The sequence below is a fragment of the Lindgomyces ingoldianus genome, assembly GCF_010093535.1.
Source record: "Lindgomyces ingoldianus strain ATCC 200398 unplaced genomic scaffold BDR25scaffold_3, whole genome shotgun sequence".
In the NCBI taxonomy this organism is placed as follows: Eukaryota; Fungi; Ascomycota; class Dothideomycetes; order Pleosporales; family Lindgomycetaceae; genus Lindgomyces; species Lindgomyces ingoldianus.
Genome location: NW_022985164.1, coordinates 274,464 through 293,867, shown reverse-complemented (window position 1 = coordinate 293,867; position 19,404 = coordinate 274,464). Strand labels below are relative to the sequence as shown.

Sequence of the window (19,404 nt, the reverse complement as noted above, 5' to 3'; positions counted from 1 at the left end):
CTGACGACATTCGTGGATTGTTTCGACTAGGAGACATTAGGGCTGACGTCGACCGTGGTCCAACCGCATCTTGGCTAGGAGCGGACACGAGACGGATGGGGGAACGGATATCCTTTTTAGTATGGCGCTGATGCAGGCTATTATCTGGGATAAACAGGAAGGAAAAGCTTGCTTTAACGACCACCCATCTTGGAATCAGGCAGCTTAGGCCTTCCGTGCCCTTCCTTTTTCTTAAGCCAATACGAAGGTAAGTGGAATTGTTCCCGAAAGCTAGGTAAAAACCTACCCGGGAGAACTAGACGCCCATATTTAGCTGAGTTTGTCCCGAGACCCGTTGATCCAATGCGCAACCCGTTGCCTGCCTCCTGAAGATACCAAGAACGCCTCGCTTATGGTATATATCCGCAAACTCCAGTTTCAAGCAGCCTTTACCTTTGGAAACCTTTTAGACCCTGATCCCTAGTTGCTCTGCGGAGGAATAACTCTCCCAGAATCCACGATAACCTGTTCATCAAGCCTTTTTGCGATATCGCCATACTCTAATCTCTTCCATGTCGATATCCGGCCCTGATTTGCGTCGATCTCGAAGACACGAAGACGGCGGATGTATCCATCGTAACCCCCATACCCTCCAAAGCCGCTGCCGCCGGCATAGCACATCCACAGCTCTCCTTCTTTCGTACTCTCGTTTTCGGATAGCATGCAATAGTCGTTGGCGTGATCGTGACCACAAGAAACAACTTTGATGCCCTCCTCAACCAAAGCATCTTTAAAGTGAGAATTGAATCCTGGTGCAGAGATCTGTTCTTTCATGGATCCGACAAACTTGTTGGTTGTGCTACCGTACTCTGGCAGCGGAATATGAATGAATGCCATATCGAGGTGAATGTGTGAGTAGTGTGAATGCGATTCCTTTAGACTTTGTGCGGTGGTCTTGAACCAGTTGATTTGCTTCAATTTGATCCAATCATAGCCTTCGTAGCGCTTTTCGTCCGGAGAATAGCTGTGGGTATCGAGGAAGTATAGGGTAAGAGCCGAGTGCTTGCTACCATGAGCTCTCACCTCAACAAAGTAGTTGCCGACGCCTTCGATCGTGTTTGGACCGGCCTCAGATAGGGAGAATGGGAGGGAATTGTAGAGAGACATCTGGTTAAGGCGGGAAAGGGACCCTTCGTCATCATGATTGCCAAAAATGGCAGCCCAAGGTTTGCCGCGCTCGGCTAGGATCTGAACGATCTTGAAGATGGCCTATGAAAAATATTAGCGCAGGCACTGGAAATTCGTGTAATATATATGCCTTACGCTTTGGGCATCTGGGGCAGTTTCGCCGTTGACTTGATCTCCAGAGAGTACTACCATGTCTGGGTTTTCTTCGTCAAGAACCCTTTCGACAAATTCAAGAGTCCTCGGGTCCGCATCACACCGACCCCCATTAGCACCCTTGGGCTCTGGATCCCTGCACACCCCTAATCCGGTACTGAGGTGTAAGTCCGAGACTTGCATGATCTTGAATTTGCCATCTTTCCCGATTCTAGGTACTGGCGGTTCAAGTTTGTGGACAGGTCCTCTTCGAATGCTCAACCGGGCATCTTTTGAACCCGAGCCTGTGTCCAAAAGTAAAGCGGTGGGTTGGATCAACTCCCAGCCAGGACGCGGGTCAACGGCATCGGACCCGAACAGGACATCGACTGCCGTGACGGCCTTTTTAGAATCGGTCGCGTGACGTTTCGCAGACCTCTTCAGCCAAATTCCAGCGGGTCGAGATTCCCACTTCTCGGCAGCCTGCGATTTCTCGTTCATGGCAGGGTCCATTTTCCCGATCCGAACATCGATAATAACCCTATCCTCATCCGTCAGGTCCTCCTCCCGCTTGCGCTTGATGTGCACGTATGCCTTGGACACCCAGCCCGTGTTGAGATAGAGATCCTTCTCGATACGATGCCACTTATCCTGGTCGAGCTTGCAGGTAGAGAGAGGGTTCAGGGAAGAGCAAGTGTTGACGGTGATGTCAGTGATGATAAGGCCTTCATGGTGGGAGGGAAGGTGGTTGTGGATAGACTGCGGGAGGACCCGATAGCGGTTGTCAAGGAAGAATACCAAAAGGAAAACGATGAAAGTTAGAACGCCGAGCTGGATGCCCGTCCTAACCTAGAGAAATAAGATTAGTAGCTAGTTTCTTCTGGAGTGGGGCCCAGCATACAATCCGACGGGTCATGTTGTCACAGGTCTCCGGACAGAGCGAGAGTGGCCTTGGTGTTGAAGCCTCATTCAGATGTATAGGGGCCTTCTACTATGCGCGGGCGGGTTTGGTAGCCATGATGTGACACTGTCGGGGGGGTTGGAGTGGAGGGCGGTGTATAATAGGGTTTGCAAGGAGAGATCAGTGGTGAGGTCAGGTTGCTGGCTTCAGTCTCTAGGTCTTGGCCTTTTGGACGCTTGGGCTTCTCCGCGCCGGCTCCTCCTCCGCACCTAGGCACTTGGCTGCACTTTCTTTCATGTGGAGCGATGTGGAATTATCTCCTTTTGCGCCGACCAGTACACGCGCAGATATCAAGCATAATCACTACGAGGCAGTTGACGAGTGGCTCCTTCCTGCGCAGGGCATTCCAAGGCAAGAGCCGCTCCCCCGCCGCTCCCTCGCATGCGACTCACCTTCCAACAGAAGACGATGTCGTTCTCCTCAGAGACAAGAAAGATCCGTCGCACGATGGGATTCTAGTGAGGCTGCAGCAATCAAAATCAGTTCACACCCACCGCGGATACATAGAACATGCTGATGTAATTGGAAAACGTCGCCGTCAAATCGTGCGCTCATCTAAGGGCACCGACTATCGCATCCATGAACCGACCTTGGCAGAGTATGTTCGGTTGACTCCGCGCATCGTCACTCCTGTGCGTTTCTTGGCCTGCGCGCGTCGTTACAATAAGCCTGGTGAGGCCTGGTAGATTGACCCGTGCCAGATTTACCCCTCCGATGCCAACCTAATGGTGTCGCTGCTTGATATCCACGTTCATGTCTCTTCTGCAACCCCACACAACTCTCCTCCCCTCGAGATCCTCGAAGCCGGGACAGGCCATGGGGCGCTGACCCTACATCTGTCTCGTGCAATACATGCCGGGAACCCTCCAGTTCCCGCCCCACCATATGCAAGTAGCCACGCAGACCCCGAAGATGCCGTGTATTTGGGCGAGTCCGTTTCCGACCTTCAGGAATCGAACTTGGAATCATGGAAAGCTAGTCGTCGCGCTATCATCCATACCCTAGACATCTCTAGCAAGCATTCCAGGCATGCGCGGAAGATTGTTCAGGGCTTCCGCCGGGGCCTGTATGCTGGAAATGTAGACTTCCATGTTGGAGACATCTCTGCGTGGATTACATCACAGAGGACCATGAGAAAGACCGAAGACGCGTTTCTGTCCTACGTCTTTTTGGATCTGCCCAATGCGAATGACCATCTGGCGAACGTAGCCCCGGTCTTACATGTCGATGGGCTCCTCGCTGTTTTCAACCCATCTATTACCCAGATCGCGGAATGTGTAGAAACTATCCGTGAGCATAGACTGCCCTACCTTCTGGACCAAGTCATCGAGCTTGGGGCGGGCTGCATCCGCCAATGGGACGTTCGATCGGTGAGACCCCGAGCGACGCTACAGGAAGCAGACCGCTCTTGCCTTCCATTGGAAGATGCGGCGAACCAGGACCCTGCGTCTACAGGTCAAGATCTTGCTGACGCTGTCGGAGGCCAAGCGGCAAGAGACGATGAGCTGGCGGAGAATTTGACCAAGCACCAGGATAAGTGGGCAATGGTCTGTCGGCCAAAGGTTGGTGAAAGGGTTGTTGGAGGTGGCTTCCTGGGCCTCTGGCGGCGCATGGAACCGGCAGTGAGAGACCAAGCAGAAGCTGCGTGAGCGTGTGGTGCAGCCTCCCCTCCAGTTGCTACTTCATGTCCGATGAATATATACCATTGTCCAAAAGAACCACCCAGAGCTTGAGTGAACGCTGGAAAGGAGCTAGGCCTAACCCCGGCATGACGGCTGAAAAGTCGTATCTCCAATCCAATGCTCCATACACAAAATACTGCCCTGCGCTGTCCAATCCCCTCCGGATATTAGCGGCTTTTACCGAGAGAGGAAATGGATGGTGAATGCTGGCGAGGCCTCATTGGTCGACGCCCGTGCACTTTCTCAAAGCTAACCGCAGCGCATGCTCGAGTTCCTCACCACCTCACTCACCCTCTCAACCTTCCCCACTAAATCCCTCATCATGAGCGGCGCGGGTGAGAACCGGTAAGCTTCACGTTATTAGTTTGCTCGCTATCATTCTGACAGCCCACAGCAACTGGCGCCGGTCAGGGCAAGGTAACCGCCAGAACCAGGACCGCAACTCGGGCACGAGCACGCCCACCCGAGATGCTGGGCGGCAGCAAGCTATGGCTGCGCTGTCAGGCAATGCTTGGGGCTCGGCCAAAGGAAAACCTGCTGGCGGTGGCGGCGACAGACCAGCAGCGCCGCCCGCTACGGTCCAGGCAGAACAGCACGTCCCCGTGAAAGATTTTAATGCCGGAGAGGTCAAGGAATTCTTGAAGAAGCGTACGTCTCTTTGTTCACGTTTGCCTAATGCTTCTCTCACTGTCTCCTGTTATTGCTCCTTTTGACCTACAGTCTCAAAGTTCGTGTTTTGCGCTGGAGGCTAACGACCATGCTTTAGGTTACCTTGAGAGCGTCGGAGGTATTCCTCTCTAATAACGCGTCCATTCTCGACAGCAAACCTAACGAACTCCATTTGGCAGATCAATCCTCGGTGTACCACAAAGTTCAGGGCGATTCGGTAGACAGGCGAAGCAGCGGCGCCTGGGGCTCCCGAGGCATGTGCCCTCGCAAACACACCCATGGCAATGATAACCGTAGAGCAGGCAATATGAGACACTTGATGCCCAGTGGACAGGACTTCTTCACCCAGCTCAAGAAGCAACTCCAGACCTTCGAGCAGGGTAAAACCGCATAGCTCCTCGGCTTCAGCTCGAATTGTATTCAGCGGCATATTCAGGGCATTTCTGTCTCAGCATTGCGGGAGTTCTGGACCGTTGCATTTGCGCCTCTTCTCTAGCAATGGCTTGGCTAGGTTTTCTTGCCCATGTTGAACAGCACACGTACAGGGCGCATCACTGCTCATGGAGTTGGCGGATTTTGGCTGGCTGTTTTGCGCAATCTCTTCTTTCGATTCAGTTACTGGAACGATACCCATCTGGACATACATGATGACGGACTGTTCATTCAGTTCATACTGGAAAAGTATCGAGGGTTTGGATACGAACATGCTGAGCTTGTTTTGTATAATAGTCACGAAGGCCAGGTTGCCTGGGACTGCTGTGGTTCTGGCGTTGGATCGCGTACCTGTTGTGTTCCCTCTGCCGTGACGGTGACCGTGATCCTTGAAGGGGGCAAATTATTTGCTAGGATGGCATAGCTTGAAGTCGTGTTGAACCGGGACGCTGTCGCGAGCCACCCCAACAACGACGTCAACACAACAATCCAACTGAAGGACAACATCAGCTCGACGACGCATTGCCACGTGATACATTCATTCACTTTCTTTACATTGATAGACGCCACAAGAAGCCGAATTCCAGACAACTTTCTCCTCTCCGAGAGCCTCACTCAGCCAGCCAAGCCTGAGCCCGCGATCGCAATCACATTTCACCATTGACTATTTCACCGCACGTCAGACGGCGCGCACCCTTTACCCCCGCCAACCAGACTTTCCCAAATCGACGCACTTCCGAAACGCCGTCAATAACACGCCGAGAATTCAGCCCAACGAAAACACGTCTCACCAGTGACAGGGAACCCCCCCCCCCCCCTCCGCAACAGATGACCACGGCACCTCCGCTACGCTCCCTTTTCACCATAACCCATAATTCACCTCTACCGATTATCTCAGCGCGCCCAGAAGGCCGATAGGAATATTTCGCCATGTCCTCGCCGCCGAGAACACCCACCCGTCCGAGCTCCTCGCACAGGAGACACCCCTCGAGCTTGGATATGTCCCAGAACAACACCCCCTCAAGACGGTACTCGATGCACCGCCGCTCTTCGGGTTATTCACCCATAACGCCGCGCTCTTCTCACGATTTTGATCACAGCAGCCCTGCTCATAATTTCGACGGCGGGGGAGATAGCGGATTGGGCAATTTGGCGGATGAGCTGGGCGATTTTTACAGCGAGGATGAGGAGGAAATGGACGATGTGGATCTTCCGCAGAGGAATTTGGATAATATAGGTGTTGCGATCGATCACGATGGGTCTGCTGGTATCAACACTATGCCGAACTCTGTGAACGGGGTGCGTGACAGTGGGGTCGCGATGCAGTCATCGTCACCCTCTCAAGAGTCAAAGACTACATTGAGTCCACAGACAGCACGTCAAACGGGACGGAGACACCAGAGGGCGCGATCACTGTACGACGGGTCTGATTATGGAGACGACTCCGACTTGGAAGTCAACGAGGGGATTTCTGCCGGGCTCGAAGCTCGGATGGCAGCCGTGGAAAGCTTAGCGCGGCGAGGCATGGAGGAGAATGGAAGCTCTGCAGACCAGGTCGTCAAACGGGTAGTAGAGCGGCTCCGTGATCTAGGGAGCCAAACCAGCATCGAAAACGGCGCAACGAGGTAAATTCACCCCACCCCCCACTCCCCCTCCCCCTCCCCCAACCCCTTAATTCCTGCAAACCTAATACCTTCCCGCAACAGACTCAAAACCGCCCACGATGCCCTAACAACGCACCTCACCCACCAATCCCGCACCCTTACCTCCCTCTCTTCCTCCTTCAGCGGCCCCCGCGCCGTCCTCCCGGACCTCGAAACCATCGAATCGCTCCTCCCACTTATAACCACCACCCTCGACCTACTCCCGCACTCCTCCCCAGACCCCCTCTACTCTCTCTCCCAACTCACATCCTCCACCCGCGAACTCCTACAACACCTCTCTAACGTTTCAGACTCGCTACACATGAGCCGCCAGGCCAACGGTAACGCTGCGCGGAGGTTGAAATCGGCAAAAGACCAGCTGGGGGAATGGAAGCGGGAGACGGAATTGAGAGAGCAGGGGGTGAGGTGGATTGAGCGCGGGGATTGGGATAGACGGTTGAAGGAGAGAGAGGCAAAGGGCGCGTGTGGGAGTGTGGTAGATGGGTTTGAGGAAGTTTGTGGAATGTGGAGGAAGAGGCTTTGTGAGGGGTTGGGGGTGGGGGTGGAGGTTGTGACTGCATAGTTTGAGCCCGGAATGATACGAGAGGAGGACGTGGGTTTGAGGGAATTTTGCTGAAGTGATTGAATAGAGAATGCGGGACGAGAGGGGAAGTTTGCCGTAGAGGGGAGGAGCCCCAGTCCTGGGGCTAATGTCGGGATTTAAGCATCCACAAAAATGCTCTGCCGGGGTGTCTGGAGGTTGGGTGGATGCGCATGTGGATGCAGATGCATTTGGGAGGCCGCATTGTTGTCCTTGTCCTTGTCATTGTCATTGATTGGAGTCTTGTTTGTGCGGATTCGGATATGGCTTGGCAAGGTTGCTCTTAATACCCCTTCACACCACTGTTCATGTATACGGTGTTTGGGCTTGGTAGATTTGGCGTTCGTTCGTTCGGGGTTGAGGTGGAAAGACGGAGCAGAATGGAGGGCTTGGATACATAAGGAAATCCACTCATACAGAGAGAAAGAGGGAAATACATACATCGCTGACAATGAGCGTATCGTAGATGGTCTGTTTTTCCTTTGTAGATACCTTTTAGAAAATCAAGATCAAGCATAAAGCTGCATTAAGCAATTTAGTTTCTGAACTCTCGATATTAATCATTTCTAGCATTCACAAATAGCCTTGGATATTAATCTTGGACAGGTTTGATCTACTCAAGACTCTTAACTAATCCACTGATCTCCATACCGTTTCCCTCAAAGCAGCACTCACCCACACCCTTCTCCGCGTTTCTCGGATCCGCCAACCACACACCCGCACTCAACACTTTGCCCACCGCATCAAACACCTCTTTCTTGCTTAACTGGCAGTCATCATAGCTCCCATTGACATACAATGTCTCTGGGCCTAGCAACCCACATGTCCAGGCTAGCCCGATGTCGTCGTAGGCGCGTCTATTGAATTTGACTAAGATTTCGTAGTCACTATCTCCGTTAGCTTTTCCCTCTAAAAAGCTTCTGCGGTTGTGCGAGGAAGATTGGATCCCGGGGGCCCAATTGTAGCCTTGTCTCGAGAGAGCGTCATTCATGGTCTCTGCATCCCTTTCACCGAGGAGTTCATGTATGAGGAATAACGGGGCTTGAGAATGTTGCGTTAGAAGGCGTTGTTCTGATTGCACGCGATTCAGCAGGCCTATAACGCTTTCCTTGCCGTTCAAAGTGATTCTATTAAGAACGACTTGGAACATCGGGCCCGCGATATCCAACGGATTTGCGAGTTCTTTTCCGGGAGTGGGAGGGGGAGAGCTAGCCGGCCACTTCCGTCCTGCTTCAACGTTCGCAAACACCGCGGTGGAAGTACACGTTTGTGACATGTTGAACAACGCCACAGCAACTTTAAGAATGATATGCGGCTGGATACCGTACTCTGTCTGCATATCCCGCAGAGTCTTAACGCGGGCTGTACGAGTCAAGCCATCGAGGCCGTGCTGGTCTCCAGGCCGATCCAAGGGCGTGCGGAGAGCTGGGTCGCCTGGTTTTCCATCTCCATATGTCCAGCCGGTATCACTGCCTTTGAAGAATCCCGGAGCACGGGACGTGGGCCATAGACTTGCTGTCTGCGAGGCGAGACCGCAGAGCCTAGTCGCGTGCCATGTTGCTGCTTCGATTGCCGGGCGAGCAGAGCGGTAGTAGAAATACGTGTCCGCGAATTGCTTGAAGGGGATGTGGCCTGGAGCCTGGAGGATGTTATCGAGGGTTAGATTGTGGGCTAATGCTGTCTTTAGATCTTCAAGAAGCATGTCCATGGAAAGGTTGTCGTAGGCTGCGTGGTTACCAACTAGAATGAAGGCTGAGGAAGTTGTGCTTTTGATTTTGACGAAGGCTATCCGGATGAGGGGGCCATTGAGAGTGTCAGACCATTCGTTGAGATACGCGGTACGGAGGTCCTCTGGACTGTTAACTTCTAGTCCTGTGGTGGTTGAGCAGCTCCAGAATGCACTGCTTGGACGGAGGACGATGAAGAGATGTTTCAAGCCACAGAGGCTTGGCTCTGGGTTCGTGGGTATCGCTAGAGTTCGGAACATGGGGTGGTGGATTAAAATATCTTGCCAGGCTTTGGTGAGAGTTTGTACAGCGGTAATAGGAGCAAGGTAGATAACTCGCTGATTCCACGTCTGTGGTCGCTGCCGGTTCAAGTATATGAAACTTGTATCCGGAGCGGGGAAAACATCTTCAACATCGGTCCAAGATAGCCCGAGTTTTTTCAGGAAAGGGCTGGCAAGGTTCTTAGTGAGGGAGGCCTTCTCTGGATCATCTTGGCAGTGTGCCATATCATTTGCTTCCGGGGGTCCTTGACGACCATTGAGTGATCCGGTTGTGTGTTGAATTGGGCGAGTGTCGAGAAGAATTGCTTGCCCCTGAATGCTAGGGTGAGAAATGACGTCGTCGACAGACAATTCCTTCTGAAGCTGCTTCTTTACCAAGGTGGAGAAACGCATGACGGTGATGCTATCTACGAATGTGAACACCGATATCTTCACATCGATTGTTTTGGCTGCCACTCCCGAAACCTTGGACCACAATTCTAGTAGAATATCACTTGTCGTTACTCTGTTGTAAGCTATATTAGTACGATTATCCATCTCGCTGAAATGATCAGCCACAGCTTTAGCCAGACTGCTTTTCCGTATCTTCCCAGAAAGAGTAGAAGGAAAGGACTCCAGCCCAAGCTCATTCAACGTGACGTAAGCGTGCGGTGTCTCTGAAGGCCCGAGTTCCTTGAGAGCGATGTTTCGAAGCTGCTGTAGAGTAATATTGGGATCTGGGTCTTCTTCGTCCGAAAATTTCAGTACTGCGATGGGTACTTCTCCAGCGAGATCGTCGGAGAGGCCTACCACTTGCGCTTCGACTCCATGAATTTTGTCGAGACATCTCTCAATTTTAGCCGGCGATATGTTTTGCCCACCTCGGATGATGATGTCTTTATATCGGCCAATAATATGAATATTGCCATTGTCGTCAATGCGAGCCATATCTCCAGTCTTGATCCACCGTACCCCATTTTCTACGTAAATCGATTCATTACTAGTGTTCAAATACCCTCTCACAACCTGAGGTCCGCCAACATGCAGTTCGCCTTCACATCCTCTTTCCAATGGTATCTTTGAGTCTAGGGCACAAATCTTTGCTCGAGTACCCGGAATGGGTTTGCCCACTGGGATAGAGTCCGTAGGCAATGGGATGTGCCTTTCCCAAGGCTGAGCAAGAAGTGGAGCGGGGCTCTCTGTCATTCCCCACCCACAACCCACTCTCTCGCAATTCAAGCCCTGCCTCGACGTGGCTAGCTCTAAAATCTCTGGATAGATTGGGGCTCCCCCCAGTTCGACGATATGAAGCGAACCAAGGGACCTTTTGGATATACTGGGATGCATGGCTAAAGCTTTGACGATTGCTGGAGCCGCGAAAGTGTAGGTGCATTTTTCAGTCTCAATGGCGTCTAGTGAAGCCGAAGCGCTGAATGATGGAGAGGGGTAAACTATGGTGGCGCCCGATATACCAAATGTTAAGGAGATGAGGACAGCCATAGCAGCGAAACCAGGAAGATGCTGTAGAAGACGGTCCTTGATTACAATTTTGCGCAGATGACGAACTGCGACGGCGGAAGTCATGAGGTTAACGCTGGACTGTGGGCAGGCCTTTGGATGCGACGTTGTTCCACTTGTGAACCCGATTACCGTGGTGTCCTCAAATACACTTCCGGTCCAATGATGATTAGGCTGCCGTGCATTTGCCCAGAGATCTTGTAAAGAAACCCAGGGGAGAAAATTATGCTCTGCTGGGACCTCCTGCCTTTCCAGCGACAATAGCAAGCATGCTTTTTTGAGGGCGAGATGCGCATTGGTCTGAAGCAATGACTGGATCTTTTCGCCTACTGTCACAATAACACTAGGCGATATCTGTCCGAGAACGTAACTAACCTCCTCCTCGTTGTTAGCAAGACGAGGATCTAGAGGGGCAAATGGACATCCTAGGAGAACCGAAGTCCAGCATAAAAGAACCCATTCGGCACGATTCTCGCAGAAGAATGCTATCGAGCTTCCTCTGAGTACTCCAGATGCCTCAAATCGGGAGGCTAGGTGCTTTGCTCCTCGGTAGAGATGAGAATAGGTCCACCGTAGCGCGCCTTCGTGCCCTTCATCAATTCCAGCGAGATTTAGCGGGCTCTGATGTAGAGAAACGACTGCTTCAATGTCGGGGTTTTGTTGAACCGCTTCTAGAAATAGATCCTTTATATGAGGGAGGGATTCCAGAGCCTCTCCATGGAGTTCCGCTGATGATGGGCCTTCAGAATGACCCATAGTAACCCAGGTTTAAGCAGTGTAAAATTCGCTTGGGTTTGCAAAGGCTTTATTTACGCTTTTGCTTTTACCTTCACGAGCAGGCCCATGGCAGGAATGTTGCATGGAGATGGGTCAGCCAACGTTGAAATACGAGGTCGATCCCACCCAAGTTGCATGATCATCGAAAGGGAAACCGAGAAATGCGACAGCTAGTTGAACACTGCATGGTTAACAAGTTCCTAGTGGTATCTTGTGTTATTTGATCGCCAATGTTTCCAGACAGCCTTGGAATCATTGGGCGCAACGATGAATGTGGTGCAGGTGCGCCCTTTCTGCCTACGGATCTGGGCTAGAGCTGCAGTTAGATTGGTGATCAAGCGGTCTCAAGAAGGAGAGGTTCACATGCTGTTTCAGCCCGGGACGTAGTTGGTGAAGAGCATTGTGGGGAGGATAGAGATGCGGTGTAGATCGCGATGGGCACTTGAAGCTTGCTTTCTAAGGTTGTGTCTGTGGCTGCTCACGTGGAGACGTTGGTCACACTAGGCTCAATTTGGTAGGATGCTTACTGTTGCGGTGTCTCGATGTCGCGACGGAGCCATGAACAACACAATTCCTACGCAACATCTACCCGGGTCTTCTTAATAATGTATAATCTAGGGCCTTGGTGAAGCTTTATACACGCCCTCCCACTTCTCTTTCTTGCTCCCAGAGCGATGGCGACAGCCAAAGACACTACGCGTTCCCGTATCGAAAACATCAAAACCAGCCTCCGATCCATCACAACATGTACTTCAACGACGGTTTCGGAACTACAAGAGATACTGGCAGAAAAGGCCCAAGAAGTGGCTCAGAAGGAAAATTTGAGAAGCAAAGGCTCTCGGTTGCTCAGCGTCCAACCCAATAGCAGGACGAGAGTCGCGACCAAAGTCTCTACCATAGCTGTTGATGTGGCAAAACCGGCTGGAGACTTTCTTGCGGCGAAAGAGAAATACATACTGGCAACAGAAGTTGCTAATACAACCCTGAAATCCCTCGCCGACGCCCTAAAAACCCCACCACCCTCCAAAGTTAGCCCGAAGCCGTCGAAATCGAAGACTCCTGCCCCCGAAGGCCAGAGTAAGCCTGCACCGAGAAGTGGCGCACATGTGAGAAGTGCATCGTACTCTCAGAAACCTCTCCAAGAACGATCCGTTAGCCAAGTCGTCAATTCACCACAGAAGCGGTATGCACCTCGCCGGTCGTCCTCATACTCGGCATGCTTGACAACAGGACCTGCACCAGGGCTGGTGGCGACTGCAGAATGTGCAAGGATAGCGTTTGCATATTTGAGGACTCCAGAGGCTGCAAAAGTTACGGGCAAAGACGCTCCTGAGCTACAACTAGAGAATGGTATTCTGGCACTTGCCGGGAAGCTACTTGCTCACGGCTTGGATAGCCTCGCTATCAAAGAACTGCGGATATTGAAGAAGAGGCTGGATCAGTTTCTAGGGTGGGACAATGAGGGCCGAGGAGCCCAAACTGCTCAAAGAAAATTGGATGCAAAAAAGCCTTCAGGACCGGTTGAGAAGGAAAGCCTGACTTCGCTCCTCGACTTTGGAGACATTGATAAACAGACTCCAGCTTTGCCTCTAATCATAAGCCACCAGACTTATGCTTTGCGGTTGATTGCGGCAACAAGACATCCCCGCGTTATTGAGGCATTATGGGACTTCCTGAAGCTTTCGAATCCGTCTTCCCTTCCAAATCTTGTCTTATATGTCGCCCAGGCTCCAAGTGCACAAGCAAAGGCCACCAGGCAACTTGAGTCCTTCTCACAAATCGTGCTTTCTTTATGTCCCAGCATCTCGAGCTCCAATGACCCGGTGGAGGGTAAAGATATTCTCCAGCCGTCTCCTGAGATCGTTCTGCGGTTGCAGCATCTCGCCTTCAAGGTCCGGCAAAGCTGGTGGACATTGGCCAACCATGATTCGGATGAAAAGAAGGAGTTAATGGAGCCTTTCGCAAAATGTCTCACTGCGTTTAGCAGGCGTTCAAAACTTTTGGCCCTCAAGAAATACAAGATAGCGGAAACCCTATATGTCGACCTCTTGAAGTCTACCGAAGACTCGATCCCACTGCAGCAAGTCGCGTCTCCTGGGGAGTCCGCTGCTAAAATCCTCAGCTCCTTAGCACAGGCTGCCGGCTTGACCGATGTAGCTTTGCGTTGGATGAAAGAACCGAGCTCCCTGGACTCAAAAGATTCGGCTGCCCGGACGGCGTCTCGACTTGTCAGAGTCGCGACACTATCAATTGATGCCTCAATCAAAGAGGTACCAACGCCTGGTTTGGCGGACAGCGCTACCAAAGCCATGGAGGCTCTTTCCGGAAGCCTTAGTGGGTCTTCATCAGATCTAGATATCCTGTTCGCGGAGGTGAATGGACTGCGACGCATAGCATCGAGGGCAATATCGCTTGGTCATTCGGCACTTCCAAGCAGCTCCTTAGGATCCATAGCCCATAACCACTCGTTAGGAATCGTCGCTGCAAGCATTCGTTTTCTTGTGCGGTTTGTTGGGACTAGACCTTCAGCAAATTCGGACACCAAAGCTCATGTTCGATACGGTGAGCGCATTCTAATGACAGCTAAGAGTATGAAGAGTATCGTTGACTGTGTGCTCGCTTGCACCAGACTCTTGGTGGATTCGGACGATCGGTGGACATCTTTCGACAACCTTGTCCAGGACTGTGTTTCGATCTTGCAGCATTTCGAAGAGCCCCTGGGCGAAGAACTGAGTTGCACCTCGATACTTCCTACAGACCTTCACTTCCCCTTGGTGAAGCTCTCGAACGCTTACTGGGCACTGTACCTGCAGCTGAGAAAGGCAAACAGTAGTCCGAGTTCCTTGATCAAAGCGATGCAGCGTTCCGTCGAACTCCTTCAGTCACGGCCGAAACCCGAGCGGCAATCTGGTCTTCTAGCCATGAAAACGGAAAAGCTCGGTGACACTCTAGACTCGATTGATCGAGGCGAAGACTCCCGCAACGCCTTTTATCTATCGATCAAGAATTTGCTTGATAGTGGGGTGTTGCAGACAGCGGCTGAACTGGCGTTGAATCATCCTATTAGGAACGTCTTCGATATGAAAGGAACGGCCAACACCCTAGGGAGAGTTTTGAAAATGTACCATCGGTCTTTCCTCAAGTATGGAGTGCTCCGTACCAACGAGCTGGCTTTCTTCGATGACTCCACCCTTCCTATCGCTGAGAGAGGAATCCTGTTAGAATGGCAACTGAATCTGTTTCCCAAAGCGCTTGCCAGGAACCGACCATGGAACTCAACTCTCAATGCCTCTCTGCAGATTATGAGTGAGTGCTTGCTTGAGCTCTACACAGAAGCAACCTTCCCCATTCGGCGCCAAAGAGTATTTGTAATACTTCTGCAGATAGCAGAGATTCATCCGGGTATTCTACCACAAGGGATGTTGCATATTAACACGGTGCCGGGAGCTGAGTCTTTCCAGAATTCTCAGGATCAGGGCTTGTCAAGATATGGGGACCATCTGAAAGCCTTCCTGAAGCTGAAGTCGACTATGCGAGACGGACTGCCTTCCATAGTCATCATGCAAGAATGCCTCTTTACATGGCAATCTATGATCGACTCGGTGTCGTCGTGGAAGGATCTCACTGATTGGATTGACGACTCTGAGCCCTGGCTGCAGCAGATGCAAGCAGTTGCTGATTACTTGGCGGCGAAAGGGGAGGACAATATCTGCATTCCGGCACTCCGCCTTCTTGTGAAGATAATGGAACTCGAAAAGAACCCAGATACATCGCGTCTCGTATCAAACCTTTGCGCTCTCGGCCTCCACCTGCTCCGACTTGGCTATTCTGAGAAGGCTGGGTTGGCTTTTGCAAAAGCTGAGAGCGTGATATCCAGCACGAATACCTCTACAGAAGCAAGGTTACAGTGGCATTTGGCCTACGCGGAGTACCTCCTCAAAATTGGCAATTTGACGAAATGGTAAGAAAATCTTTCCGAGCAAATGCAATATTGCTAACGTGAGGCAGCCAAGGTACTCTCTCATCTGCAAAAACGGTTGCGCTTGACGATGCTCAGTTCATGGAGCTTACGAAAGCGTCAACCACATTATCAGGGAGGGTACGGTTCAACAAAATCTTGGCTGATGCTTGTTATGTCCATTCGCTTCTTGCCATTAACGCCGGATCCTTCAAGGAAGCTTCAAGATATGCAAAGCGATGTGTGGCACTCAACCGACGGATATGGGCCTGCTTGGAGAATAAGTCTAACTGTAGAAAAGTAGCACAATCCGAGGGCAGCGAAACAGATGGGGAAGGTGCAGGCAACGGCACATTTGACACGTTAAGTTCCATCCGCAACGAGAAGGGGGTGTCCCTTGTCATGTCTATCACCCATGACACATTGAATGGACCAGAGTTTTGGCCTGTTGTGCCTCCGCTATATCGTGGCTTGATGCTGCAATCACTGATTTACTCGCATCAAGGGCTCCTTCAAGAAGCCTTGTACGCTGCAGAACAAGCGGAGAAGATTGCTTCCGCCACTCATTCCCGATTCCTTCTTGTCGAGAACTGCAGCCATCGCGCCGAATACTGGGCTCAAGGTGACAGACCAGACAAGGCTCAAGATGTTTTAGACAAAGTCGATCTACCCAAATGCCACAAACACTTGTCGATAGTTCGGCACTGTTTGGCAATCGCGAGAATACACCATGCGAATAAGAAGGGCAAGGAAGAGTTGGCTGTTTACGAAACACTGGAACGTTTATTGAAGGATCTTACCGGAGGCCACTTCATCAGGTCCTTGGACGCATTTCCATCCGCTGCTGATTCTTTAGCCCAGCAAATGTCAGCAGTATCCTTGGATGGTCCCCTCGAGAAAGACAAATCACGAGTGACAAGAACAAGAGCCCGCAATCCAACACCCAAGGCGGCTCCAAAGGTGGCTCCAAAGGCCCCCCCAAAGGCAGTGCGAAATCCCATCCAGCAGTCAACTTCACAGCCTGCCAGCATTGCTGACGTATGCTCTGTTCTCAACTCTCTCCAAGCAGAAGTAGCACGTCGGAAAGCACTCGCATATGTTCTACAGGAGGATTCGCCGAAAGCCATCGAACTCTTAGACTGGGCACAACGTATTGAGAGTGGCGAGCGGGATTTCCTCCACCTTTTCGTCACTGCGAAGGCGCTGCTCTCGCAGAGTATAAAGGAACTTGCCAAAAACTTCACGTTCAATACACTACCAGAGTCGACCATTGCCTTCCCTGCAGTCAGCCAGACGGATCGCAAGTCTGTGGAAGCAGCTGTAGCCAAACGCGCAAATAGGGTGATCTCTGCATCGACCATGAGCGGTAAAGGGAAGAAGGCCAACAAAGAAGATTTTATCGCAACGCTTCGTCAAGCGCGTGACTCCCTTGTGGAAGCACATGCCCTGTGCTCCAAAATGGGGACAAATTCCAACTTCCAGCAGGTGTCGAACGCCTTGGGGCATGTCACAGTTCTCTTATCTGCTGCTTCTTGCGGAGACCTGCGAGGGTCCCTTCATCCCCTCTATGTTGCTTATATGAACGGTACGTTAAAAGCCATTGTAGTTTCCAGCCATGTACTAATCATCAATAGAACTTCCAAAAGATCAAGCATTAAAACTGTGCCAAGAATCAATCGAAGTCGAACAGGAAAGCCTCTCTCGTGAAGAATTCCTAAAATGGCCTGAATTGGGCTCATGCGAAGGATCTTCGGCGTCTTCTGTGGCGGATTTCCAGAAGGATTACATCGACATTATCCCCGAATCGTGGACAACTGTATCGCTTGCTCTTAACGATGCTCACGATGAACTTTACATTACGCGATACCAATCCGGCCAATCGCCATTCGTCCTCAGATTGCCGATGAGTCGTCATACATCACGCGATATGGACGAAGAAGAATTTAGCTTTGAAGACGGCAGGAAAGACTTTAACGAAATCATCGAGCTTAGTGATTTTAGCACTCGGAATGCAAAGGACATGACCTCCAGAGAAGCAAGAGCACAATGGTGGGATGAACGTGAAGCCTTGGACATGAGGCTGCGCGAATTGCTTCTAAACATTGAAAATATTTGGCTTGGGGGCTTCAAGGGAATCTTCTCACAGCACGCTCGCCAGCCGACTTTGCTCGCACGTTTCCGCAAGTCCTTCGAGACCATCTTGAATCAGTATTTACCTTCGCGACGAGGAAAGTCCCAGCAAAAGAGGACAGTGTTGGATACAAGAGTATTGGAATTATTTGTTGGACTTGGTGATGCGACAAACGACGAGCTCGATCTAGACGAGGCTTTGATGGATCTCATCTACTTTGTGGTTGACATTCTACAATTCAACGGAGAAAGCAACGCTTACGACGAGATCGACTTTGACGCTATAGTGGTCGAAACACTCGACGCACTCCGCGCCTACCATAGCGCTTTGCAAGGCCCTTGCGCGGAACCGGCGCACACTATCCTTATCCTGGACAAGAATTTGCACAGATTCCCATGGGAGTCTATGCCTTGTCTTCAGTCAATCGCCATCTCTCGACTTCCCTCATTGGCCGCTCTTCGTGAACGAATTCTCGCCGCAAGATCATCAGATAATGCGCGGGATGATCGCCCAGGCCACTACATCCCGGCGAGTGCTGGAGGAACAAGTATTCTCAATCCATCTGGAGATTTGAGCCATACTTCGAAGACTCTTAAGCCACGATTAGAGAATATGGAGGGACCATGGACCCACATCACCGATCGCGCCCCAACTGAAAAGGAGTTCGAGAGCTCGCTGAAAGCAAAGGAACTCGTGCTTTACTTTGGCCATGGCAGCGGTGCACAGTTTGTACGGTCAAAATCTGTGAGAAGGCTATATGCAGGACGCCAAATCGGAGATAAGAAAAAACGTGGATGCGCTACTACGTTCCTCTTTGGATGTTCCTCGGTGCATCTTACCGAGAATGGATTCTATGAGCCATCAGGAATGCTGGCCTCGTATCTTACTGCGGGTGCGCCTGCTGTGTTAGGCATGCTCTGGGATGTCACGGATAAGGACTGTGATAGATTTGCCGTTAAAGCTGCAGAGCTATGGGGCCTGTGGCCGGAAACTAAAGACGATGCGGAACCCAAGGCTAAGAAAAAATCAAAGGGCAAAGGGAAAGTTGCCCAGCTTGTTGCAGAGGTAGAAAATGCCAGAGGTGCACAGACAGTGAGGAGAGGGAGGAAGGCCCGTGACCCTCCTTGTGAAGATAAGGATGAAATGGGAGTCAATAGGAAGGAGAGGCGTAGAGGCGTGGGCTTAGATGAGGCTGTGAGAGAGGCGAGGGACGCATGTTTCTTAAGGTATCTGAATGGGGCGGCGGCAGTGGTGTATGGTATTCCAGTGTATTTGGAGTAGCTACGCTACAGTATCAAGAACTTTCCGAGGAAGCTCCGTAGACGAATGCTTGTTTTCACAGTTCAAAGACAAACCCAATGCCGAGGCCAGTCAGAATTGCTCTCGCATGACACGGGTACCTGGCACACCTGGGATACTTTGGTGAAGTCTCTTTCTCCTGCCAACCAGCTCATTTTGAAGGATTCTTGGCCAATCGCATGGACGTTCAGAGAGAGCATTGGTGACTCAGCCCCCCTGTTGCCAAGCGAATGCAATCTAAAACCAGTCGTATTGCCCCATCCTTCGCCCCCATCACCTGCTCAATAACCACTTTTTCCGAAAGGTGACAGAAGTGTTTCAAGGTCTCCATGTCGCATCCGCCATCCGTCTGGTCTAGGCATGCACGTTGTGAAGGGTATCAGCCCTGCCATATACCGGTGAAACTCTATTCTCCTCATTAATTCGATTAGCTGTCAGTGGAGGGAT

The 19,404-nt window shown here is 51.4% G+C and overlaps 7 protein-coding genes across 7 annotated transcripts; 4 read left to right on the top strand and 3 right to left on the bottom strand.

Annotated features, from left to right (window-relative positions):
* Positions 1 to 4: 4 nt before the first annotated feature.
* Positions 5 to 2,389, bottom strand: BDR25DRAFT_277221 (Metallo-dependent phosphatase). The gene is made up of 3 exons (XM_033687603.1): positions 2,201 to 2,389; positions 1,303 to 2,148; positions 5 to 1,248 (listed from the first exon to the last, which is right to left on the bottom strand). Exons 1-3 carry the CDS (start codon positions 2,213 to 2,215, stop codon positions 460 to 462), a joined length of 1,650 nt encoding a protein of 549 aa, XP_033553058.1. The 5' UTR covers positions 2,216 to 2,389; the 3' UTR covers positions 5 to 459.
* An 87-nt stretch (positions 2,390 to 2,476) lies between these two features.
* BDR25DRAFT_331121 (S-adenosyl-L-methionine-dependent methyltransferase) lies at positions 2,477 to 3,949 on the top strand. The gene is made up of 3 exons (XM_033692603.1): positions 2,477 to 2,611; positions 2,663 to 2,892; positions 2,962 to 3,949. Exons 1-3 carry the CDS (start codon positions 2,506 to 2,508, stop codon positions 3,907 to 3,909), a joined length of 1,284 nt encoding a protein of 427 aa, XP_033553057.1. The 5' UTR covers positions 2,477 to 2,505; the 3' UTR covers positions 3,910 to 3,949.
* Positions 3,950 to 4,228: 279 nt separating this feature from the next.
* Positions 4,229 to 5,350, top strand: BDR25DRAFT_300328 (uncharacterized protein). The gene is made up of 5 exons (XM_033689347.1): positions 4,229 to 4,287; positions 4,337 to 4,590; positions 4,709 to 4,729; positions 4,791 to 4,865; positions 4,914 to 5,350. The coding sequence occupies exons 1-5, from the start codon at positions 4,265 to 4,267 to the stop codon at positions 5,003 to 5,005; spliced, it is 465 nt and encodes a 154-aa protein (XP_033553056.1). The 5' UTR covers positions 4,229 to 4,264; the 3' UTR covers positions 5,006 to 5,350.
* A 692-nt stretch (positions 5,351 to 6,042) lies between these two features.
* On the top strand, positions 6,043 to 7,269 carry BDR25DRAFT_209699 (uncharacterized protein; the record flags this gene model as incomplete). The annotated part of the gene is made up of 2 exons (XM_033684610.1): positions 6,043 to 6,668; positions 6,750 to 7,269. The coding sequence occupies 2 exons, from the start codon at positions 6,043 to 6,045 to the stop codon at positions 7,267 to 7,269; spliced, it is 1,146 nt and encodes a 381-aa protein (XP_033553055.1).
* A 69-nt stretch (positions 7,270 to 7,338) lies between these two features.
* Positions 7,339 to 7,775, bottom strand: BDR25DRAFT_64472 (uncharacterized protein). The gene has a single exon (XM_033698865.1). The coding sequence runs from the start codon at positions 7,728 to 7,730 to the stop codon at positions 7,407 to 7,409; it is 324 nt and encodes a 107-aa protein (XP_033553054.1). The 5' UTR covers positions 7,731 to 7,775; the 3' UTR covers positions 7,339 to 7,406.
* A 125-nt stretch (positions 7,776 to 7,900) lies between these two features.
* Positions 7,901 to 11,548, bottom strand: BDR25DRAFT_277212 (acetyl-CoA synthetase-like protein; the record flags this gene model as incomplete). The annotated part of the gene is made up of 1 exon (XM_033687602.1): positions 7,901 to 11,548. One exon carries the CDS (start codon positions 11,546 to 11,548, stop codon positions 7,901 to 7,903), a length of 3,648 nt encoding a protein of 1,215 aa, XP_033553053.1.
* Positions 11,549 to 12,243: 695 nt separating this feature from the next.
* BDR25DRAFT_331118 (uncharacterized protein) lies at positions 12,244 to 18,939 on the top strand (the record flags this gene model as incomplete). Its single annotated transcript, XM_033692602.1, has 4 exons — positions 12,244 to 13,984; positions 14,024 to 15,530; positions 15,578 to 17,112; positions 17,162 to 18,939. 4 exons carry the CDS (start codon positions 12,244 to 12,246, stop codon positions 18,937 to 18,939), a joined length of 6,561 nt encoding a protein of 2,186 aa, XP_033553052.1.
* Between the last annotated feature and the right edge of the window lie 465 nt (positions 18,940 to 19,404).